Source organism: Schistocerca gregaria, chromosome 5 (genome assembly GCF_023897955.1).
Source record: "Schistocerca gregaria isolate iqSchGreg1 chromosome 5, iqSchGreg1.2, whole genome shotgun sequence".
Lineage (NCBI taxonomy): Eukaryota > Metazoa > Arthropoda > Insecta > Orthoptera > Acrididae > Schistocerca > Schistocerca gregaria.
The window spans coordinates 361,860,972-361,887,093 of NC_064924.1; the positions used below are offsets into that span (position 1 = coordinate 361,860,972).

The following is a 26,122-nucleotide window of genomic DNA, read 5'->3' on the forward strand; positions in this document are numbered from 1 at the left end:
AGACAGACAAACAAGCTTTAAAGTAGGTGGTCATAATGTTTTAACTCATCAGTGTATTAGCATATTGTAGACCTTCGAGATTTGTTGTTCAGGGATGAAAAGTGCTGACTGAAAAACAGACTAAGTGCATTGTCCTATTAAATACGGTCTTTCTTTTCCAGGTCTACTAATTCTCTTCTTGTTCTTGTATCTTGAAGATAGCCGCTCATGTGTGAAATCTGTAAACACTGTGTATCATAATTAGTAATAAAAACTGACACCAGTGAAAATATATGATAATAGATGTATAAAAATTTCAGTAGTAATTGGTCGGCAACTAGTTGTTTGCGACGTAATTACGTATCACTACTGACTTCAGTATGAAATATTATCCTAATTTTGTGAAAATGTATTTGGAATTCTGCATCAAACTAGGTCAAGTTCCATCTACGGCCTGCATTAAGATGTACGCAAGAGTACTTCAGTACATCACCTGCAACAGCGAACTGCACACATCTGTCATCTTCGGATTGGGAAATAATATGAACTTTGCTCTGCAGTGCATTATGAACTCTTTCAAACACTCAGTATAACCTGTTAAAGCATGATAATACTGTGTGTTATGCAACTATAGTTCTTCAGTTGTATATATCGCTTTTGAGATGACCGTTGACAGAAGAATCCAGAAGATTGAGGTCGGGTGATCCTGGAGGTCAAGGTACAGCCCCTGCTTGTCCTATCTACTTTGGATTATATTGGGGCTTCAGCAAAATGCTCTGTGCCCTAATATACATGCATCTCATTCGCCAAAGGCGGAAGATCATGAAGCAGTTCTGGATGCTTCCTTTCCCAGAAACCGAGGGAACTCTTTTCCATCAGGTTTACTTGGAAGAATGCTTGGTTGGCTTAGACGATCGCCTGGTACACTTAGCCACACATAGAATTAGAAACGTTATTGATATAGTGGTTCATGAACAGCATGTGAATCGATGTATCATTCAGCCCTATTGGATGAGGAATTCTTAAAGTAGTGTATATTCCAAGTACTGAAACGCGTCAGGCTAGAGCCATTCCATCGTTTCATTTTATTACTATCATCCTTTTCTTGATCATACAACACTTCTGGTCTTTTTCTCTGATTAAGTTTCGAAGATTATATATTGAAACTTGGACGTAGTTGATTAGGTCATTACGATTAATTTGGTGATGAGTCTGCATTATCTACTAGGTTGATAAACTGGACTAGTCTCAGCGAGCTTTCGCAGCGTCGGATGGCCCATTGTCCAGAAATTGCAGTCCGATTGGGATAGACTTTCACGAGTTATAAGAGCTTTGCTGTTACAGAGGACTGTTACCCATCCAGTGAGCACGAATATCAGTTAGGCACCCGTCTGCTGAGCTCTGGATGCAAGGCGCTGCGTTGGTGACGAAGGCAAAATTTTTCGCAGAAAGTGAACATGCAAGTGGCAGACGGTCTGTACAAAGTACCCCACAGCAGTGTGGCATAGAGGAATCGTTGGATCTACAGGAGACCTGTGCATTTCTTCATAAACTGTTCTACTGATCCAAATTGCCCCCTGCAGCGCTACTGGTCACAGGCCGAACACTAGTCACAAACGGACAGATTGTGGCGGCCAGTTCGTGAGATAACATTGCCAGGTGCGTATTAGTGTCAAACTTGCCGAATGTTTAGCCCGATTTCTGTTGAACTGCTGCCGCATCTTTCTGTTCCAAGGACTCGGAGGTTGTTGAACTGTCTCATGTCGTATAGAGCAGAAGACGCGATGATTGGTCAGCACGAAAAGCAGTAGACAGAGCGGGAGTCAGAGCACCTTCTATCCTTCAAAAATGGAGCCCGCATTAGTTTGATTTGCAACGTTTTTGGAGAGTCGGTGTCTGAATCAGATAGTTACCATTTTATTTAAACTTGCAAAAGTCGGCTAGCAGATGCTGGTGTCTGATAGCGTGCCATCTGGATGGGGTCTCCTCCAGGCTATCATCAGCTGCCTCCGGGGCTTACCCAAGGCGCCTTGGGTTCGCAGTCAGCATCTGGGCGCACCTAGTACCTGACCTCCTGCCGGACTTCTGGCTGTCTGGGGCATACGAGCCTTCCTGCCGTTGGAGTTCCTGATGCTGCGCATGGCCGGTGACGCTGCGACTCCGCGGTGCCGCCCTCTCGCGCCGAAAACCCGCAGACATACAGCCTTACGCCTTTCTGAGGTGGGCTCTGCTGCCTGGCGTCATCGCACGCCATCGAGACGCCGCGTGCAGTTGCCGTAGGAGTTATTTTTAAATAAAGTATGTTGATACCGAAGCATACGTGATTCCACGATTCCCGACTGGTTCTTCGCACCCAGTACCTCGGGCCGGATTTTATCCGTAAAAAGATCTTGCATATGCTTCAGTTCTACAACGATAACGCCGCCACTTTACAACATATTTCTTCGTGCTACGTCACTTTATATACTACGTTTTCACCTCACACCTTATTTTACTTGCGTATTTTACATCTACAAGTAGGGTAACTTAGAATCTCTGTATCTTGGAAATGGACAAAGATATGAATAACATTTTCAAGGTAATTCGAGATCGTGATCTTAGGAATTTGCTGTGCATAGCCGTCTCGAAATTCGTGGCTGGGTTTTGGTATCCAAAATATTTGTTTTTGGCTTGTTCCTCCATAACGTATAAAGATTTCTGAAAACGGGGACATGGCTCTTGAAGATAGATGGCTACAGAATATATCCTTAAAATCTGGGTAATATGGTGTGGTTATTTATTATTCAGATACCGCCTCAGAACGGATTTTATGTGTAGAAGTAAGGTAACTTAGAACCTCCGTATCTTGTAAATGGACAAATGTATGGATAAAATTTCAGGGTTGTTCGGGATCGGATCTTAGGAATATATCGTTACAATCTGAGCCGTTTGCTGTTCATAGTCTCGGCTAGGTTTTGGTATGCTGGCGACGGGAAAAATGTAGTAAAAATCGAACGTTTTTGTGGGGCTTTCCGAGGAACTATCCATGAGCTAACAGTGCCTCCATAAATCTCATCAAGCTTACCGTATACCACACGAAATGCAAAAAGAACCATCCGATTTGGTTTATTTGCGTAAGCAGGAAGAAGTATGAAATATTAATTCCTCTGATCCTATACTATGGGATAGTGAAACTAAGACGATCCTTCTGTTGGGTATACGAATGGTCCCTAGCCCAAAGTCTATTCACAACATTAGACATTACCTTTTTATTACTAGAGGAATCCGAAGTATGAACACTGAAAAGTCTCTGTTTTATGTGCTACGTATTTAACGACAGCCTTGCATGCTGTCCCATGCACACCGAATTTTTATATTTTCTGAATAAAAAGCTGCCACTACCAAATTTCGAACTGCCGTATTTTAGTAGGTGAACAGCCGACCTCTGAACTGGTGAAGTGTTTAAGTAGTGTAGGTTCTGAGCTGACCTGCAGCGGTGGGAGCGAGGGCGGCACCTGCCACACGTTGGGCGGCGCGCCCGCCGTGCAGTACCCGGTGCCGGCGCTGACGCCGCCGGCCTGGGAGGCAGGTGCCGCCGCAGCGTGCGAATCCGGCCGGACTCCAGCGGAGACCTCGCAAGCGGGCAGCAGCGGAGGCTGAGCCGGCGGCAGAGCCAGCGGCCGCGGCAGGCTCTTAACGTCGGTCGTCAGTTGCTGCACCGGCAGCGGCAGCGGCAGCGGCAGCGCCACCGCTGTCGGAGTACTCCACGTCGTCGTGGTCTGTTCGCGTTCTACTTGCGGTATGGTTACGTCACACTGCGGTGCCGTCTGCGTGATGGAGTCCCGCGAAGGCAGTTGAGTCAGTGTTTCTGCACATTCCAGGTGATTCTTCGGGCTATACGGACGTTGTTCTGCGCTCTTCGTCGACGGAAAATGCACTTTCGACTCCGTAAGCTGGTGCTCTATGGTGGCCGATGGTTTTTCAGTTAGAAAAGGTGTAACCGACGCTGTCACAGCTGGTGGTATCGTGTCGGTGACATTTCCTGACGACTGGTGACTGTCGGCCTGGGATTTTCCTTCGGCGCATTGCTCCTGGAATTTTGAAATAATAGGTTTTAATGATGTTTATTGGAGCGGTGAGTCATTCACTCCACGTCGCCTATTTACATTTAATTTTATTTTCGCAGATCCATTTTCTTTAGTTTTGGGGTGCTTTACGTACTCACTTCGCAATCTAATGTGCTGAATATATAACAGCTATTCGTGTTGGTGGCTTGTAAACAAAGGTGAACACGTTAGCAGATGTATTCTAAATGACCATTGAACTTAAGAAGTTGTGTAGGTATGTCAGACAATTAACAAGTGTAAACCAATATGCTGTGTAAATCTGAACAGAAGCCAGTGAAGATAAATAATTATGATGAAGTGATACATTCGGGACAAAAGCAAGCGATGCTAATTGTGACACAGAAAGAACTGAATCTGAAAAAAATCTTTATGTTTATTTGTAGCAACTGAATGCAGTATACTGAAGTAAATATTCAGCGTTTCTGAATGTCAGTTAGAAATATTATTTTTCTAGACTTTTTATTTGATACGATACTTTATTTTCAAAAGAATCGCATATATAGTCGTTAGCATCTCAGTAGCACCGTCGAACTAACTGCACTAATGGATAATGGATCTCAGCATCTCAGTAGCACCCTCGAACTAACTGCACTAATGGATAATGGATCTCAGCATCTCAGTAGCACCCTCGTACTAACTGCACTAATGGATAATGGATCTCAGCATCTCAGAAGCACCCTCAAACTAACTGCACTAATGGATAATGGATCTCAGCATCTCAGTAACACCCTCGAACTAACTGCACTAATGGACACAGATTCATATGTATGAGGTGAACATTGCTAACATGCGAGGAGTACTCTGGAGTAGGTCCATTACGGTGTCATATACGGTTTGCTTAGGAGATGCACTACAGTTTCTCATTAATCTGACAATATTTCTAATTTGTTCATTTGGCTTCTGTTTTATGTGATTAGGCACTTAATATAGTCTCAGACCTTTAATCCTAAATTCTATCAGTGGTACCATACTCACTGCTTATCACTAATGATCCAATAAAAATATGCTAATATATTTCTACTAATCATATGGATTACTTCAGATACAATTTAAGTAGACATAGTCCTATTCGCTAAATGAAGTATACCTCTGTCTCATAGTTTTCAGTTTCCCTACAATAATTCAATATTAATATTTTTTATTAAGCAATGGCGTTAACAGCAAATAAAGTATTCTGTTCCCTTGTATTTTTTGTTCATTGGTAATAGCCTTCTCTCCAGGACTTTGCCCACATATGTGCTCGAACACTATTCCCCTCAGCGTATCTTCCCTCTCTGTTCCCACCTCCTCCTCCGCCACTCTGTCCACCACATCCTCCAACCTCTGTCTATCTCCTTCTCCCCACTCTCTCTAGCTCCTTCCTCTACCAGTCTTTCCTCCACTTGTATCTATCTCCTCCTCTCCTCTGTTCTTCTCATCTTCTCTCTGTCAAATCCTCCTCTTCCCTCCATATTCTCCTCCTCCTCTTTCTCTGACCACCACCTGCTCCTCCTCCATCCTCTGCCCCTCTCTGTAGTGTACATCCTCCCCTCCTCCACCAGTCTTTGTCCATACCGTCCTTCTCCCTTCTCACTATCCATTATCTCCTGTATCCTCCTTTCCCTTTTCATCCCTCCGTCAAGGTTGGTACTACTCCAACACAACACGCCTCTCATACATTGCAGCCAACGTACTGAGAGATGGAAAACCTTCATGTCCCTGTGCATAGGCTGTTATGCAAAGCAGGTCGATAAGGCAGGCTGATACTACTCCTAAACAGCATATCTGTCATACAGGGCAGCCTACATTTTGAGATGTGGAACATTGTTTCATGTCCCTGTCGTGTACGCTGCCCTACAAAGCTGGTCGAACCGGCAGGCGACAGTTTACCTACACAATATGCCTGTCATGCATACCATCCTATACGTGAGGTGATGTAAAAACACACTGAAGGAAGGAAGTTATAAAGCCCGTACTGATACTGAGACCTGCTGTTTCTGTGCCAGATTTCCTTGTAATCGATCCAGGTGTTAGGGAGGACATCCCATACATCGACACATACACTGTGCCTTGTATATAGAAAAAAAATTTAATCTGTACCTTGCTGAATACATGAGAGCGATGGGGTTCTTGTGTAGTTACCTCAGAAACCATTCTGCAGCACATCAACCCTGGTGTTAATTATGTATGTCATCAGAATTTCATAATTAAAATGACGAGCTTAAGTCGAATAAAATGTATTCCATATTCAGGAAACACTGAGATGAACAAAGGCTGTATCATGCTTCCCTATGAAACTCCAGGTGCCTGTTTTATTTTTGTAAATCAGTTGACATATTTGTTCTAGTATGTGTGTTAGTCATAAAGCTTTAATCATCACCTCCAAAATGTGAATTTGTTGTTTATTTGACCTGGAGATCTGCTGTACGTTAAAATGTTTACACAACGGTATCATAAAAAAGCTGCACAGGAGCCAAAGGACAATGGTGCCATACACTGATACAGTGGAGTATTGAGCTGCAAACATGACAATGGTCGCTGCCCTCTAGGCTTCTCAACTGCTCACTCTTTCATAAAAGTCCGCTGAACCAAGATCCGAGGCGGAAATCTCGCAACTGTATCAGGCCATTTCAGATGCCATAAGTCATCTAATCGCAGTGTACAGGTACTTAAACTGCTATGACCTCTAGACAATGGGGCAAAGCAAGCAGTGAGAAATGCCAGTAAAGGTGAAGACTCAGTCGTCATCAGACTAGGTGACTTTTCAGTGTTTGTTGGGACTGCGCTGAGGTCAGCTAAACAAGCAATTAAGGAACAAACTTCCTGAATTCTCGTGCCTCGGCTGTAGGACGCTGTGAAGATGGAGAGGAAATTGGCCACGTTGCTGTTCAACAATGCCAAAACTCTTTCCGCACAGGACAGTCACACGTGATGCTTCGTCGGACTATCAACTATCAAATTTTGTCTTGCTTTACCATCCCATATTCTACTGAGATTACCTCTGCTGCCTTACTCCTTATTCCTCAGCCGAAGAAATCATTGCATAGCAGGCATGTCCAGAATGACAACGTCATGATTTTCCAAGCGGAAAGTTTCCTGAACACCTGAAGTGTAAAGTGCTACAGCCAAGACGACCCCGAGTCGTCCATCGCTGGTAAAAATTGTTCACATTAATGGATGAGTGTTAGAGGACAAACACCATCTCACAGCTTGTATTTTCGACGCCTTATTTTCCTCTTTTTCTTAGCTTTAAACCTGTCTAGGAGAGAGTCCTCTGTACCCGAGATTTGGCAAATTTATTTTAGTTTAATTTTGTCGCCGGGTGCCCTTCTTGTCGCTGTATCCGTATGTTAACTGTTTTTATACCGTATATTCTGAGGCGGAAATTGGAAACCTACACAGAATTTGCCTAAACGAGCGTGGGAGTAGCCTAAAACCACCCTCAAGCTGCTCTGTGCACCACTCACAGCTCACAGTCCTTAATTGACCACGTCTATTTGATACACGTTACTCATTTTCCTGTCTTGCAATCTAGCACGATGCGCGTTACGCTATACAAGCAGGTCTTGAACTTTTCTAGGTTGAAATTGAAAATTTTTCGACTACGGCACTTGGAACAATATCTTTTATAACCAAACACATTGAGGTGACGAAAGTCATGGGATAGCGATATACACATACACAGGGGGTGGTAGTAAAGCGCATAGCAAGGTATAAAAGGGCAATATGTTGGGAGCGATGTCATTTGTACTCACGTGAATCACGAGAAAAGGTTTCCGACGTGCTTATGACCTAACGACGGGAATTAACAGACTGTGAACGTAGAATGGTACTGGGAGCTAGATGAATGGGACATTCCGTTGCGGAGATCGTTAGAGATTCAGTACTTCGACATCCACAGTATCAAGAGCGTGCCGTGAGTACCAAATTTCAGGCATTACCTCACACCATGGACAACACATTGGCGATGGCCTTAACTTAACCACCGAGAGTATCAACGTTTGTATAGAGTTGTCAGTACTAACAGACAAGCACCATTGCGTGAAAAAACCACTGAAACCAATGTAGGACGTACAACGAACTATTGATTAGGACAGTGTGGCGGAATCTGGCGTTACTGGGCTGTGGTAGCAGCAGACGACTGACGCGAGTGTCTTTGCTATCAGCACGACGTCTTCTGCAGCTCCTGGGCTAGTGGTCATGTCAATTGGGCCCTAGATGACTAGAAAACAGGGGACTGGTCAGACGGGTCCGATTTAAGCTGGTAACAGCTGATGGTAGGCTTCGAGAATGGCTCAGACCCCAGGTTGTCAACAAATGCCTTTGCATGGGGTCCTTGGGGATCATTTGCGGCCTTCAACAATGAACTTATTACGGATGACAATGGACCATGTCAATGGGCCACAATTGTTGGAGACTGAAGAACATTCTGGACAGTTCGAGCGAATGATTCGGCCACAGAACGGGCCTGACATGAGCCCTATGGAACATACTCAAGAAGTCAGTTCGTGCACAGAATTCTGTACCGGCAACGGTTTCGCAATTACGGACTTCTACAGAGGCAGAACGGCTCAGTATCTCTGAAGGAGACTTCCAATAACTTATTGAGTCCATGTCACGTCGAGCTACTCCACTACGCTTGGCTAAAGGACGTCCCTCATGATATTCGGAGGTATCCCACGACTTTTCTCATCCCGGTGTACAGTGACAATAATGCAGGGGCAAGAGATGTGGGCTGAAGAGTGGTACCTGCTTATCAGCGGTGGAGGGCCGCGAACACCGGCCTGTGGCGGAGTCGGCGTCGGCGTCGTCGGCGGCGGCGGCGGCTTCGTCGGGCTCGGCGGCGCAGACGCGCAGCGCGGCCGACTGCAACAGGCGCACGCCCAGGGCCGCCGCCGTCTCCAGGAAGCGCGGCAGGTCGCCTGCCGAGACGCGCGCCTCTCCCCTGTAGATGAGGTCCAGCAGGCGGCCCAGGTCGTCCGGCTCCACGCCGTGCAGCACCACCGTCACCGGCTCCCCGCCGCAGCTCGGCTGCTCCAGCAGCACGCGCTGCAACCACACAGCATAGGAGGATATAGAGCGGCGTTCCTCACGGCGGAGGCCCGACCCACCTGTGCTCGCCTGCCTCGCCCCTCTGGGCACCTACCTGGCATGCTGGGCACAGCCTACGCTCCTGTTTCCTTCCTAATTTTTTGCTTACTACCTTATCTCACCTGATTTTCTGATCTCTAGTTGTTAGTTATTAACGTATTCATGGAGATGAACAAATGAACTAAATAATATAGGCGGCGAGATAAAAAATCTTAAAAACAAATCAAATTGCATGGCATTACTTTCACTGAAAAACTTACTTTTTTTAACACATACTATAATTGGTTGCTAATTTTATTACTTTTGCACGGCAATGAGCATCCAAACTTACCTGTAGATTATCGTTACGGTTAATATATTCACAAAAGAAACAATGAAAAGCAAATAGGTTGTGCACAATTCCTTTTTCATTGTCTCTCTGCACCATTATCTTCCTAGAAATAATAACGGGAAAGCTGTTTTTTAATCCTAGCATAGTTCAGCATTAATGTTTTATTAATTTGAAAATTAGCATAATTTAAACTGAGTAAATAAATTAAGGAGTAAGCTTAATTATTTCTAACAAATTTTTATTATTCGTCTTTGAAATGAACATTTTTTTAAAGTTTTTGTCTAATTTTTTGTTCCTCAATATTCTGGTTTTTAACACATATGTATTTCTTGATTCTAATACTAAAATAAATTTTCCCAATGCTGTCAATTATCCAGTTTCTGTGATCGTCTTCCCCACAATTCGAGAAGTGTGGCGAGTCGACAAATAAATTGAGATTTGAGCACTGGTTGAGCAAACTGTTGCAATAAAAGGTATGATTGCTATTTGGTCTCCCTTTCAATGTGCTTGTCTTAAAAATGTTTTCACAAATCCTACATATGCGATTCACATCAGACGAAGGCTGCATCGACACTCCACGGTTTTTAATTGAAACCAAATTGACAGCTAAGTTCAAAGGCATATTTTCGTTATGTCCACTGATTGCCACCAAACATTCTTCACATATTATTTTCCGCCCCAGGCTCCGCACAACGTATCCCTCAATGTATTCCACAACATCCATACTTAACGTGGAAAAAACTGGCTCCATTGGTAAGAAGGGTTCATCTTCTTCATCACTTCCCCTTGAAACTTCTGCGTCCAACATGCTTGATTTAGACGTAGACACATTTATTTTATCTTCACTGCTTGAGTTACTTCCAATTCCAAGTCCCAAAAGGTCAATTTTATCAAATGGTATTACATTTCCACTGCTAACATCACTTTCATGCAAGTGCTTATGCACAATAATTTTCCTTAACAAGTGTCAAAACTCGTAAGCACTTGGGATGTCGTTGTTTCCTCCTCTCCTTCTGATATAGCAGAACAATCTCTCCAAATGGTCTTGACTTATTTTATACGTGGGTATATATTTCAGCAACTTCTCCTCTTTTATAAGTCCGACATACATTCTGCAAATTCTGTTGATGCATATCAGAAAACCCATATAAGCAGTTTTACGGGGACCATTGAGTACTTACTAATCTGCCGTTTTTTCTTTTAGTTGCAGAATGTAAGTTTCTGCTCTAAAGTTAGATAAACATCAAGTTCATTATTTTCATGTATTGCTTGTTTTAAATATGTTTCTCTAATAGTTCTGTGTTGTGGTTGACAGGAGAGCCAACCCGTATAACTAAAGGAGGCCGAAATGCACGCGTCTCAGCTCACGCAGGCTGGCGTGAGGTCTGGAACATGACAAGGGAATTAGAATTGAGAAAAAGAGACGTAGCTGGTGGAATACTTAACTTTAATCCATTAATGACGAACGTCGCTCTTTATGTTAGATGATTCACAATATCAATAGTACGGATACTGGCGCTTTGCTAGGTCGTAGCAAATAACGTAGCTGTAGGCTATGCTAACTATCTTCTCGGAAAATGAGAGCGTAGAAGTCAGTGAACCATCGCTAGCAAAGTCGGCTGTACAACTGGGGCGAGTGCTAGGAAGTCTCTCTAGACCTGCCGTGTGGCGGAGCTCGGTCTGCAATCACTGATACTGGCGACAAGCGGGTCCCACGTATACTACCGGACCGCGGCCGATTTAAAGGCTACCACCTAGCAAGTGTGGTGTCTGTCGGTGACACCACATTCTGGAATTTAGTACAATAAATAAATCATTAAAAATATTTACGAATTTGAAAGTTCCATCACAGTCTTCGAAGCCTGGAATGCCTTTCATTTTACAATATTTCAGTGCATCCGCCACAGTCGTACTAAGCAACTGAGCTGCTGGCTTCACTTTCATTTTTTGATTTTTGAACCAGACATGCTGATTTTTTATTTTATTAGCCACACTCATACCTTCCATTTGTTGCAAATGTAACAGTTTATCGAAGACTTTCCAGCATATACCTCTCCCATCTGAGTCCACTAATTCTTGCAAGTCATGGAGAGAATTGCGTACTAACTTTAGCATGTGTATGGATCGAAAAACACATTGACATGATGAGGTCCTGTTTCGAAATGCGTTGCCAGCTGCTTTGAGTCTTTGAAATTACAACCAAATTTTCCGAAACAGGCAAAATTGGGTGAAATACCATCACAGGTGATTGAGACGACTTTTACGTTTATGTCTGACAGAAGTTGCAAACACTGAGAAATCAGACAATAAATTTGTTCGCTAGTGATCCCTATAATGAAGAAGTAACCCAGAGGAAGTTTCCACAATGATTTGATGCACACGAGATGGATGACGAACACTTCATTGGCAATTGGGGCTACGACGTCCGTATTTCAACATCCGAGGTCCATGTATCCATACAACTTTTTTCCAACCCAATCAATATGCTGTCGAATGGCCATTGAATCGAATATCAAACTGCACATAAGACCATGATGAAGTTTGCATTTTTCTTTCAGTACCCGGAAGACTTCTGAGCTGAAACCTGGTTCAGCATTGATGAAAGAAAACCACTTAGCAGTAGTTCGTGGATGCGGTAGGCAAGTGTGAAAATTGTGTCGTACAAAGTTGTAAGCATTAGGAGAGAGGAAATGCAACGTCGTGGTGAAATTCCGTATGCAGTCATCGTACTGTTTCTTCGTGTTTGGATTCACACGCTTTTCTGACTCTCTCTGCACAAGACACAATGATGTTGGAGAAATGTTGCACAACAAATCGCCGTGCTCTGACTGCATAAGATTTTTTTTCTTTTTAGCTCTTTACCGATATCTGTTAAACTAGTCACTTTTAATTGCAGTCTCTTTTGTTTCAGTTTCATATTCCGCAGTTTTTTTATAGATTCATTTAGTTTCTGTTGGGTCTTTTCTAGTTTTTCTTTAGTTATCGTTAAATCAGTTTCTGGTACTTTTTCGGGCACTGACGATGGAATAGGCGAATAACACGTTTGAGAACTCTTCTTACCTTTGAAGCTGATGTTGATGGCTATAGATGTGGTGGATGTGAACTAAATATGTAAGGAACTGCATCTTTTTTTCAAATATCTTTGAAAAGGAGAAGAATTCTCGAAGTCTTCCTCGCTGAAATGACAGCTGCAGATACTGCTGTGAGTTGAAGTTTTCCAGTTTTTTCTGATCGCTCGAATCCATTTCTCTTTCAGTTCTGGATCGTTAGGAAAGCGGTGGAAATAAATTCTTCTCCTCTCGATATTTTTTTTTTCTACGGTTATTACAACCGTACGCCACACACATACCCATTCAAAACCAGGAAAATTTTCGCCCACAAAAGAAAAATCTCACACAATAACAACTCGTCTCCGACTCTACACCGAGCCAACACTGGAGTGAACAATGAAAATCTCTAGACTGTATACCTGTTAGCATAAAGGAAGGAATGAACGGTACCCAGGCGGGAACGGCAGCGCAGGGCCCCAGCGCGGTAGGTGCCCAGGGAGGCGGGGTTACCTGGCACATCCCGCGCCGGGGAAGGCCGCTCCTTATCCTTCTATGCTCTGTGGCTGCAACCGACCACCGGCCACCGTCAGCTGTCACCTACGTCATTCAGCGTGTGGGAGACATCAAAACAGTTTGTTTCGGTGTGGATCATCTTGCCGTCTGACATCTCCGTGCCGTGTAAATCGTCAGACTGATGAAGACAAGTTGCTTGAAGTGCCAGAGTATTCCACTGAACAGGAATTTCTACGTAATGAACGTTCAGATGTGCAGCAAGGGAGTTTTGTGTACAACCTATATCGCCTCCGAGTCACAGTATTTGAGAATGCTGTAGGGCTTTCTTAATTTCCTTCTCTCGTGTACAGTGACGGACAAAAATCTCAACACCAAAAAATAATTAATGTTGAGTAATGAAATTTTGGGAATACATTTCTCTAGGTACAATGTTTGAGTGATTAACATTGCAAGACCATAGATTAAAGTAAGAACGAGGTAAGTCATTGAAAATGTGGCTTGTTGGTACTCCAGTAACCTGTGTAATGTGGATGCATTGTTTTGTACAGGTGCCTAGAGCGCTCTTGGTGTCACACAAAATCCCACCCCAGGCTATAATCCAGATGTGTTTCTAGTGTGTCTGGCATGCAGACAGGTTAGTTGCAAGCCCTCAACTGGTGTAATAACACACGGCCATCACTGTCACCTAGGCGGAACCACATTTCATAAGTAAACAGAACAGACTACCACACTGCCCTCCTATTAGCTCCAGCTTGACACCGCTGAAGTCGCAAATGGTGGTAGTTTTGACCTGTGGAATGATACACGCTGAGCCACAGCCATACACCTAACACGATGGACGTCCTTCTCGGTAGTGCCACGTGGCAGCCCGGAGTCTAATATTTTTGCAACCGTACATTCTCGTGGCAGCCGCTGCCAGCAATCTTATACGCATTCTTGCCTAACATCTCACAAAGTTCAGTCTTGAAGGCAACTAACGCTCACGATCGCTACAGCATGTACTTAAAGCACACCTGATTTTCATCCTCATAGTGGTGATACTAGCACGAATAGTGAATAGACGTCATCTTCCTGATGTAGAAACAATCCTACCAATTTCCGTTTATGTCGCTCAATTCCTTCTTGCTCTCGCTGTTTTTTCAGTCGATGTATTTCAATATGCATACGTAGTGGCAACAATTGTTTATCATTATTAATACATATATGTATAAGAAATGGGCCAGTGGTGTACAAGGGTACATAAAAAGTAAATTACTCATCAAGGCGGGATAAATAGCTTTTATTGAATGCTGCACTACATTCAAAGTGAAATAGATACATGACACTATCTTTGACGTAGTCAGTAAGTCTCTGTAAATATCCGTGGGGACGTTCGACCAGTTCCTTGACGATAAAAACCCACTGCTCGGTCGTGGAGCCGTTAGAGAATACCTGTGTGAGCGACCTTGTTACGCGACCGTTTGTCTCAAACTCTCCTCTTACTGGTGTAAAACCTGAAATAAAAATAATAAAAAAATCAAGTCCGAATAAGTGAGCATCAGTGATTACCAGTACTTAACTATTCTGAGTTACACACAGACATAAGTAAGTGGCCTCCATGAAAGCATCCCGCACAAGGCTGTAGGTGAGAAGACTCGCCATGGGTCATAAACAGGCAGGAGAAACTGCCCCAGCAGAATATACAGAAGGTCTGCTGGGCCACTCATACGCGTACGAAGGTCCTCACGGGCGGTCGGATTGGACAGTGCTCTGAGGAAAGCTGACGTGGCGTTGGACACACAAAAAGTCACAATGCAAATATGCACATTGTATCTCTAGGTTGGGAGCTAAAAAAGAAAAGGTTGTTTTTAGCGCGCTGTGTGTGGTCCGCGAAAGGTACGGTTGGCAGTCAGAATTCACCGAAATTGACATGCCTTTAAGATAATACCTGAGAGAGTGGAATAGGGACAGAGTAGCTCGAAGACTGTGGAACACTGACATTGCGTTCAGGCCACCGAAAAAAACTGAATGTTTAACGAAATGCAAAAACAACTATGACTAATTAACCTACACCGATTAGAAGTGACAGTAAAACCACGACTGTGCTCACAGAGGACCACCCTTGTTGGCCAGCACATTAAGGTTGACAGACAGGGGGAGAGAACAGACCACATATCTTTCTTTTAATTTTTTAACTAGTTAGCCCTCTGAAATAAGAGGAAGGGAGGGAGAGTAGAATCTTTTAGGACAATTTCTTAGTAGTCCGCACTCGCTATATTTATCATTCAGCTAATCAAAATTACATGATTCCATAAAAGCACAGAGAATCGTGTCTTCCTTATCGAAAGCGCACTGGAGAAAGTCACCCCTATGTCAGACTTTGCAAGCAGACTTATGATTTAGGCGTCTTGATGGGCAGGCGCCTTCTCTGACAGATTTCATTTCAGCTCTCATCAGATAAAGTTGAACTTAGATGCAGTCTCAAGATGTTGTTACAGATCTGATGACTAATTGTGCACCCACTTTAATCCCTACTTGCAAATTATGTGCATGGCGAGACACAGCCGCAACAGCGAGGTTAACTGTAGGAAAAAATTAGTCATTTTTATCAAGATTCACTAATGTCAGTCTTAATTCTGAAGACTTGCCAGCAGTTAAAGGTATAGTATGCTTTCAACTCGGGCTACAGGTGCAAACGCATACCCTTCTTCAGTACTTTCCATCTTTACACACCAACTTTCTGGATTCGCAATGTGACGCACGCGACTGTAAACGTGTTATTCAGACCCCGTCTCGCATGTGAAAGGCATTAACATATTGTTAGCAATGATCGTTAAACCATTTCTCTACCACTTATATACAACAAACCGAGTTAATTGAAATCTTTGCTTAATTCAGTAGATAATAAATTCCTTGGTCATTGTTACGGAGGGCAGCGACTCACACGAAATTATGTTAGATATCCAGCACGTGGGAATACGTTCACTTACAGATGCCCAAATAAAAGAAAAATGCAGCACCCAGAAATAATTATGTGTAGAATGCGTAGAACTGAAAAGTAAGGTAAGTGCTAAAGACTGTTGAGGTAGGGCTAACATTAAGGACTGACTGCGCCGCCTCTAGGCTGAACGAGAAGGTAACGTCAAACTCAGTTACCGAAGAGAAATAAAATTATATGGAAGTGAGTAAGAAAGCGCCATCACTCATCCTTGTCGTCAAAAGGTTATAATATTGTTTTTAGGTGACTTCGCATTGGCAGAACGTACGGGTTCAAGAAACAGATTTGTCACTTAGTGACGTTTCTGTAGATATAAGGGGTGGAAAAATTAGGGAAACACAGTAAACACAACACATTGCTATGCTTAAAACGGTGTAGGAAACCCGTTGGCGTTTCGAGTAACTTCCAATCGTCTCGGAATGCATAAATACTGATCCAGTGTTTGAAGCACCAAATACTTAGGCTACCTTGGCCACGGAACCACCCACCATACAAGCACCAATAATTTGCCCACGTTCTAATCCACACAGCTCGCAGCTACACAGAAAACTGTTCTGGCCACGACCGCACCTTCAACGTATTGAGGACATTGAACAGGTGCCATTTGTGGGCAGATACAACAGCGTAATCTGCAGGCCCGGCCAGCATCTGAATTTATGTTCAAGCAAACCTTTATCGTGGTGTTTCCATATTTTTGTCTAAACAATGTATGGGCAACGTCAGTCATGTGTGCGTATAACTGGTAAAAGGAACAATTACATCCGCAGCGATCATAGGGTGGAGGATAACACAGTATGAAGCCGTTATGAACCATACAGTCCGGCCCATAATGTAACCCCAGAGGCTGGCTCACTACAGCGGTTGGGATGCAGTCTACGTGCGCGGTTCGAAGCCGCCTGTCGGCAACTGCATTGCTGCGTCGCATACCACTCCGATTACTTCCTCTGTCCGGGAGCCACAGGGTAAAACTGACACGAGAACGCCGTAGCTGTCGCGTTGAATAGCAAAAAGTAGTGTTTTCGGACCACTCTCGCTTCATCACATCCTTTAATGATGGGCACATAATGTGTTTCACGCTACCGTGATTCCCGTAATCCATTATTGAACAACATATAGAAAAACTGGTGCTTTCGAGTGCAGCTGGATACGACGACGCAGTCTAAACAGCGGTCATTGAGAATAAGAAGATTTAGAGGCCAAGGTACCGACAGTTTTTGACGTAACTGCACATTCCTTTTTTCAGATTAACAGCAGCTGGCCCACTCGTTCGCCTGAAATGTCGCCCAAGGTATATTTCTGGGGTGTGGATGGTCGATAATATGTCGGTCACGGAGCTCAAGTAATAACAATCTTTAGACTCGCACACAAACCACGACGAATAAGAAACGTTAGAAACATATGGAGGCCACCTTTTATTTCAAGCATTACGTTGACACATCTATTTACATAATGAGTTATCATAGCCAGACGTGATGTACAGCTTAGTAATCGAAATGTTTTGTTTTTGCCTTCTATCTATTAGATGGTACAAAATTTCCATCAGATGTACTGCTCCAACAATGTTTAGTAGCGTTAATATACAAGAAATGCTAATAAATTACGCAGTTATAGCGTCAAGAAGTTTAGTAATGCGTGGATTTGTGAAGAAATTTAAACTGGAACTATATTTACAACACTTGATTTATGTCTTCTAATAAACTGCTGCATTAGCTATGAGTGAATAGTTTCTTATTCAGGTTCTCAAGGTTACTCTTCATGTCAGAAATAATCGCAGCTAGATATTTCTTACGTATAGGAAACTCGAAACTTTCTCGAGCAGCAGTATAAACATTCTCTTTTTATTACCCGGATCCAGGTTTTTTGTTTTGGCGAATGCTGGGATGCTTCCAACAGCAAGGCCGTGGCCATTTGCCCAGATACTCTTGCAGAACTGAAATAATGTTACGTCGTTTCATGTTCTCGCAGTAGACACGGGTTTCTGACCCACCTTCTTATATCAAAATAATACGAGACCATTATTTCCTCGTGAGTTCTGGCTACAACACCGAGATTAATTCTCGGCATGATATTGTGAGGCATCTATTTTAAGTGGTGGGAGTACTCTCCGTATGAAATACTGCTGTTGTTGTCAGTATCGTGCCGTTACCAGCGCAGGATCCTGGATGCCAGCCAGGGACCGAGTGTCGACTGACGTCATAACCTTGTTGTTTAACCTCGCTGAGACAGGACTTGAGTCTCGCTTTAAGGCTTTGCAGGTACGAACTCAGACACCCATCATACCCGTTCTTTACGGTTTTTCTCCTACGAGAAATGACACCCACGTGAACCGTCAAGTAACGGGAAAAATACGACACACTCTGGTCTACGAGACTGCTTGGCTCATATACCCACTAGTTCATTATCATATCGTTGCATTTATTTTCGATATCTTTTTAATTACATCATTTAATAGATAAACAATTAATCACGGATCTTTTCCACTACTCTCTTTGAATAGATTAGTTGAATAGTTTGAGAAGAACGTCGGAAACCGAAACACATGAGCATTTTTTCCATACACTCCGTGTATGATATAACAGATATTCTCTGTATTTATGCTCTCAAGATCATAAACACGGAACATATTATATAACAAATTGTAATGGAATCGACAGTGGTAGGCAGCTGTGTAGGACATCACAGGTACTGCATTACGTAATTTTTGAACGTGAAACAGGTTTTTACGCACTCCACTACATGTGGAACATTTTCCTCATTATCCGGACAACGACTTGACGCATTCTGTAAAGCGTCTTTTGGTAGGTGCCAATCTATATTTCATATATATGTATGACACGAAAACCTCGGTCAAAACAAAGCTGTCATTCTGTAAATCTCCTCTCCCTCGTATTTTGTCTGCTTAATGATACGTATTGCTTTCGCAACCGTTGCTCAAGAAGCTGCGGCTTTCCGTGTAGCAGCTGGTCAGCAATTGAGTCCTAGCCGAGATGTGAGGCAGCGGGCCCTGTTGTAATTACAGTGTCGCGCTCCGCTTCAGCAAAACACTGGCTGCCGCCTGTTGTGGAGAGGAGTAATCGGCAGTCTGATTTATCACGTACGTGAGTCCTGCGGGCTAGTTTTCTTAAATATTACCAGTAAGAGTTGCACCGTGGAGTTAATCCCACCAATTCTGAGTTTCGGAAGCGTCGCTCGAGATTGCTTTACATGCTAGAGAGATTTGGAAAATGAGCTCATGCTTGGATGAAAGTCATTGTCAGTGACCAGAGAACATTGTTTTCGAATACAAAAGAATGAAAATAAAAATAGTTTGGTGTAAAAGAGTAACATATTTTGCATCTTCTACAGCACTATCGGCACTCGTAGCAAATCAGTTTTGTTTCACCGTTACACCTCAGAATCTCTGTAATAAATATTACAGAAATGGCCGCTCGCAGAATAGCGATTAAGGAAGGGATGCGGGGGTGGGGGGCTTTTTGCTCAGTTAATATTTCAACTTCGAACCTGGGGCCAGCGGTCGTTTCTAAAGCCATTTGAATATTTGTCTCAGTGTAGTTATTTGTGTTTAGCAAAGTTCAAAAACGAACCAGAGCTGGCAACCAGGTAAATTGTGCGATTAATTTCTATTGGAAAACATTTTAGTTTGGGATGAAATTAATTCTCAGCTGATGGTGCCATTTGTATGTGCACCGTTCGGGTTGTACGTGGAAAATTAGTCATTCTTTTTTGGAATTTATGTGCAAAAACAATCACTCTTAAATGGCTCTGACTGGAGCGAGACCGATGGTTCAAATTAGGTCCACCGGTGTATCGGAACCACAGTATATTTTAACAATTGAAAAAATATATTACTTCTTTTGGATTTTCCGAGCAGAAATCAGTTTTTCTGGGAGTTTTTTTAAAGCGTGCAACTTCTATACTTTAAAATTTTACGGATCGGTTCAAACTTCACACGAAGGAAGAAAAATTCTTAAAGTCAAAACGATTCTGTTTATCCAGTAATCTTCATCTGTTGCCGAGATACAATGATTTAAAGCCGAGCAAAATGTAGCACGTAAGATTCGTTCATATGTGAATTGAGTGAGCGGAAAAAAACATTATTACGTAAAAGATTAAAATCACTTTCAAAAACCTAACTTCATTCGGAATTTACGTGGAAAAAACACGTTTTATGTTAGTTTTTTACGCGCGCCGCTTCTGTGTTTCAGACTTCTAAGAATCGCTTCACATTTTGTAAGATAAATTCATGAAATAGTGGCCGTCCTGTTGTGGAAACTTTGCCCGTTGCCACGATATGAGTATTATGGCTCGAAATGCAGTAAAAAAATCTGTACCACATCAGTCTTCACTCGAGTCTACAAAATTCTACATCGGTTGCCAAGCCATTGTTGTCTAATATCAAAATTACAGTAGGGTTAAAGTTGAACACCAGAATGGTAAATGCTACTAAGTCCTCGGCAGACTTATTGATGTAATAGAATAGAGCTAGCTTTTCGACTTATCTGCCAGCTTCAAAGGTATTTAAATCAAAACATTTTTACGAGTTAACCTTACGTCACCATCGCCGAGAGTTCTCTTACACCATCCTCGCGTTACCTGTGTTTTGTGTGTGTATGTGTGTGTGTGTGTGTGTGTGTGTGTGTGTGTTTGTGTAATCTTATGGGACTTAACTGCTAAGGTCATCAGTCCCTAAGCTTAGTCACGACTTCACCTAAATGATCCTCAGGACAAACACACACACCCATGCCCGAGGGAGGACACGAACCTCTACCGGGACAAGCCGGCCAGTGTGGTAGCCGGCCGGTGTGGCCGAGCGGTTCTAGTCGCTTCAATCTGGAACCGCGCGACCGCTACAGTCGCAGGTTCGAATCCTACCTCGGGCATGGATGTGGGTGATGTCCTTAGGTTACTTAGGTTTAAGTAGTTCTAAGTTGTAGGGGACTGATGACCTCACATGTTAAGTCCCATTGTGCACAGAGCCATTTGAACCATTTTTACCTGTGTGGTGACGGGTGTAAGAACATATAGATATAAATTATGTGCCTCTAGAGAGTGGGATGCATCTGCAATAGGAAGTACCCGAGAATGGGGGCGTATCTATAATAGGAAGTATCCCACAGTGGCGATGCATGCATCCTAAACTTTAATGACATGTTGGCTCATATTGCACGACCTGACAAATGGTGTTTCGGATGTCATTATGGCATGTACCATGTTATAAAACATGACATCACGAATCACTTTACTTGACACGATGCATTGTATTATGTGACATGGGTACATGTCAAGATATTTTGATTTTAATGTATTTCAAGCATAGAGGTAAGTCGAACAACTAGTTCCCTTCTTTTACATCCCTAACTCTGCCTAGGACATATTCGCTTTTTTGTTTCAAAGTAAGAGCATTTTTCATTCTGGTATAGATGGCAAAAGCGAATGTTGGCATGGTCTCAAAGTGGAAAAATTATTCGGTGCTTGGTAGATGGGTTCCACAATGGACTATTTCGTTCATTCAGACAATAGGAGTGTTACGAAATGCTTTCCGTATTGCATTATTGTTTCAAACACGTGTCCGATCATCCTGATTTAAGTTTTCCGTTATTTCCCTGCATCACTTTGAAAAAGCATGGCTGATTTCCTTCCTCGTCCTTCCCTAATCCAAAAGGACCGATGACCACGCTGTTTGGTCGCCTCCCCCCGTAAGAACCCTTCATTGTTTTCTTCTAATGGGAAAGGGGTAATGGTTCTTTTTGGAGAACATTGATTTATACGATTCTCGTGATGGAATTTATGTGTAAGAGCTTCACAAAAACATTGAATGAGCGATAAACATACCTTCTCTTTCATACACATGGTTTTGAATGTATTGGCAATTTTGTCGCTCAACACTAAGGCACTTTTACGTCAAGCTGCATCGTTCCTTACCAACAGATCCTTGCATGTACTGACAAATACCGTGATTTTCTTTGTTGGTTTCTTTATTACATTTATTACAAATAGACTGATTCCTTCGTGATATTTGGTATATTTGCTTATACGAGTTTTGAAGCAACAGGTCAGATGTAGGACTTTGGATGCCATAATAACTTTATAAATTTCGACCTAATCTATTAGGAGCAATGACTGTAACATAACGGGTTTATGTCACTAATATTCTTATCTACTATTTCTCTAACAAACATTCAGTTTCACACCTCAATTTTCTGTTCAAACGGAACAGTATGTTATAAAATGTAGCCAAATATTCAGGTGAACCATTAGTGCGAAATCTAAGATCCTTGCACATAGATACAAACTGCAAACGGAAGTGGTGAGAGAACCGGATTCATGGCAAGTAAAAATTACCAATTTTCTAATACTTTCACTTCACGAGATGATACACACGTTATTGCAATGTATTTCCGTCGTTATTTGTTCTTTCATTTGCATAGACAATTTTGGAAGCAGACGTCTACCCCATCGAGATTTCCCATGCTGTTAAGTGGAAGGGTTCTAAGACCTAGCTGAGTGGATACTGTTTTTTTTAAATATTTATTCTCGACTTTTCTTACTGATTTAAAAGGCGTCCTTCCTGTTTTCGTACATTGTTGTAGTATTTCGATCTGCTGCATCCAACATACTAAATCATACGTTCTACGTTTTCACATCGTCGACTCAATCTCAGTCACACTTGCTCTTAGATACCACTTTTGACTCAGCGTGTGCCTTCTGATCAGATGTCTTTCCCTGAATTTTGCTACAGTTTTCCCTTCATGTAGTACAACATTTGGGAGACACCCATATTTCTCCAGTTGTACACTCAATGCTCAAATTTATAATCTCTGGAAGAGTAAAGAGCTACCATTAAACACACGCTGAATAATCAATAATGTATTTTCAAAGCAAATTCTGAACACCTGAAGAATAATCTGAAAGCTTTGGCTGACAGCTGTGTTACCAGGTGACCTTTCTTTTAATTCCTGTTGTCGAGGCGATCGCTGAACTCACCTCCAGGTAATCGCTGCATGCGGAGAGCAGGACGCGGTGGGCCTTGAAGCGTCGGTCCGGACACCACAGCGTCACGTCGACGAACGCGTTCTCTGTGAAGTACCCGCAGAGCCGCTCCAGCAGCTGCGCCTCGTGCTGGTCCCAGCGCACCAGCAGCAGGTTGTCGTTCGCCTTCTGCCAAAAGTTGGTCGCCACGTAACGATCACACCTTGATACACAACACGAAGTAGCGTACAAGTTTTTTTAAAGTGTACTGAAAGGGTAACTACTTCCCAACATTAGACAGTGGGAAGGAAGTACTCCTTCTGTGACTGATTCTACAAAGACACGCAGTAGCGATGTAAAGGAATGATCGTTCACGGAATATTGTTCCTGTATATGACGATATAATATATACACTCCTGGAAATGGAAAAAAGAACACATTGACACTGGTGTGTCAGACCCACCATACTTGCTCCGGACACTGCGAGAGGGCTGTACAAGCAATGATCACACGCACGGCACAGCGGACACACCAGGAACCGCGGTGTTGGCCGTCGAATGGTGCTAGCTGCGCAGCATTTGTGCACCGCCGCCGTCAGTGTCAGCCAGTTTGCCGTGGCATACGGAGCTCCATCGCAGTCTTTAACACTGGTAGCATGCCGCGACAGCGTGGACGTGAACCGTATGTGCAGTTGACGGACTTTGAGCGAGGGCGTATAGTGGGCATGCGGGAGGCCGGGTGGACGTACCGCCGAATTGCTCAACACGTGGGGCGTGAGGTCTCCACAGTACATCGATGTTGTCGCCAGTGGTCGGCGGAAGGTGCACGTGCCCGTCGACCTGGGACCGGACCGCAGCGACGCACGGATGCACCCCAAGACCGTAGGATCCTACGCAGTGCTGGGCTACGGTCCCGCACACCGTTAGGCCGTCTTCTGCTCACGCCCCAACATCGTGCAGCCCGCCTCCAGTGGTGTCGTGACAGGCGTGAATGGAGGGACGAATGGAGATGTGTCGTCTTCAGCGATGAGAGTCGCTTCTGCCTTGGTGCCAATGATGGTCGTATGCGTGTTTGGCGCCGTGCAGGTGAGCGGCACAATCAGGACTGCATACGACCGAGGCACACAGGGCCAACACCCGGCATCATGGTGTGGGGAGCGATCTCCTACACTGGCCGTACACCTCTGGTGGTCGTCGAGGGGACACTGAATAGTGCACGGTACATCCAAACCGTCATCGAACCCATCGTTCTACCATTCCTAGACCGGCAAGGGAACTTGCTGTTCCAACAGGACAATGCACGTCCGCATGTATCCCGTGCCACCCAACGTGCTCTAGAAGATGTAAGTCAACTACCCTGGCCAGCAAGATCTCCAGATCTGTCCCCCATTGAGCATATTTGGGACCGGCTGAAGCGTCGTCTCACGCGGTCTGCACGTCCAGCACGAACGCTGGTCCAACTGAGGCGCCAGGTGGAAATGGCATGGCAAGCCTTTCCACAGGACTACATCCAACATCTGTACGATCGTCTCCATGGGAGAATAGCAGCCTGCATTGCTGCGAAAGGTGGATATACACTGTACTAGTGCCGACATTGTGCATGCTCTGTTGCCTGTGTCTATGTGCCTGTGGTTCTGTCAGTGTGATCATGTGATGTATCTGACCCCAGGAATGTGTCAATAAAGTTTCCCCTTCCTGGGACAATGAATTCACGGTGTTCTTATTTCAATTCCCAGGAGTGTAGAAGAGAGGAAAATGAAATTGAAGTTCTGTTAGATGACGATCAGTTTGGTTTTAGGAAAGGTAAAGACACAAGGAAAGCTGTTCTGACGCTGCGCTTGGTAATGGAAGAAAGACTTAAGACACATTCAGAGAATATATCGACCTAGATAACGTATTCGCAATGCTCTCCACAGTGGAACTGAGGTAGAACTGCAGACTATGTTGAATGGACTGAACAGTCTAATGAGCACACACTATGGGTCGAGAGCAACCCAAAGAGAAACAAAAGTAATCAGGAGTAGCGGAAGTGAGATTAATGACAATCAATCTACTGATACGAATAAGTGTTAACGTCAAATGACAACCTCCATGGCACTTGAGGAGCTGTGGAGTGCAATAGCAGTAGGCGAAGAGAGAGAGATTTGAATGTATTCAAGAAATAATTGAGGTTGTTACGTGCAAGGGCTGAAGAGGTTGACACAGGAAAGGAATTCGTGGCGGACCACATCAAAACAATCAGGAGCCTAGCAACAGAAAACACATGGATGGGTGAAACTGCAGTTGTACCTCAAAGTTAGGCTTCTTTAATTCGCTACTGTTATCATTGAGCCTTGAAGGTTTCATTTCGTCTTTTCTTGACCCTTCATTTGCTGGCACCTCGATAGGTGGCACGAATTACCCTGAGCTCCCTGTGTATTATTGCTGGCGCAGAGTCAATAAAACGGGCTGGTTTGTATGAAATTGGAAAGAGTCTGCGTACGTCGCGGAGGGCAACACGGACAATGGTCGGCCCGTCGATTGTGTGGGCCGATGGTTCTGTTTGTGCGGAGACTGTTTACAAGTGTACCGTTAGTGGCTGCATCTAAGTTTTTACCACGCCCTTCAGAGTGCTTCAGCTGAACTGTCTTCACTTACGCCCATTCTTCGCACTTCTGGATTCCGGCATTTTGCATTGAACTTAAATTATGGAATAACGACTTCTTGATGTAGCGGTGATTGATATCGCCCGCGCTATATGCCCGCCTCTGTTACTCTCACTTTATCGACCTCAAAAACATTTTTCACGCGTTGTAACTATTGTTGACCGCATCTGGTCAGTTTGAGTTTGGTCCATTTAATGGTTAGCACTTGTTGCGCACGTGTAACGGTGGCTGCTTTCCGTTAGAGGTACTACTTGAAGCTTTGCGTTACTGTTACTTGTTTACGCCACAAGCTGTTAAAACTTGTGGCATTCAGATTAGTTTATTTTCGTGTGAGCCGTCAGAACGTTTGTTGTTACCCTAGGTTCAATAAAATTGGGTATTTAGTGCTGTAAAACTGCTCATAACCTCTGTGGTAAATCCATTTCATTAAGCGATTGTTTTTATCGCCTTGTAATATTTTCTTGGATTTATTATTTAATCTTT

General features: G+C 43.6%; 1 protein-coding gene across 1 annotated transcript in view; it reads right to left on the reverse strand.

Annotated features, from left to right (window-relative positions):
- LOC126272571 (uncharacterized) overlaps positions 1-26,122 on the reverse strand; it is a 65,581-nt gene that overhangs the window by 31,068 nt on the left and 8,391 nt on the right. The window contains exons 2-4 of the mRNA XM_049975494.1: positions 23,011-23,184; positions 8,814-9,113; positions 3,447-4,049 (exon numbers count right to left, since the gene is read on the reverse strand). Of these exons, the coding sequence (XP_049831451.1) occupies positions 3,447-4,049; positions 8,814-9,113; positions 23,011-23,184 (1,077 nt within the window). The remainder of the gene's footprint in view (positions 1-3,446; positions 4,050-8,813; positions 9,114-23,010; positions 23,185-26,122) is intronic.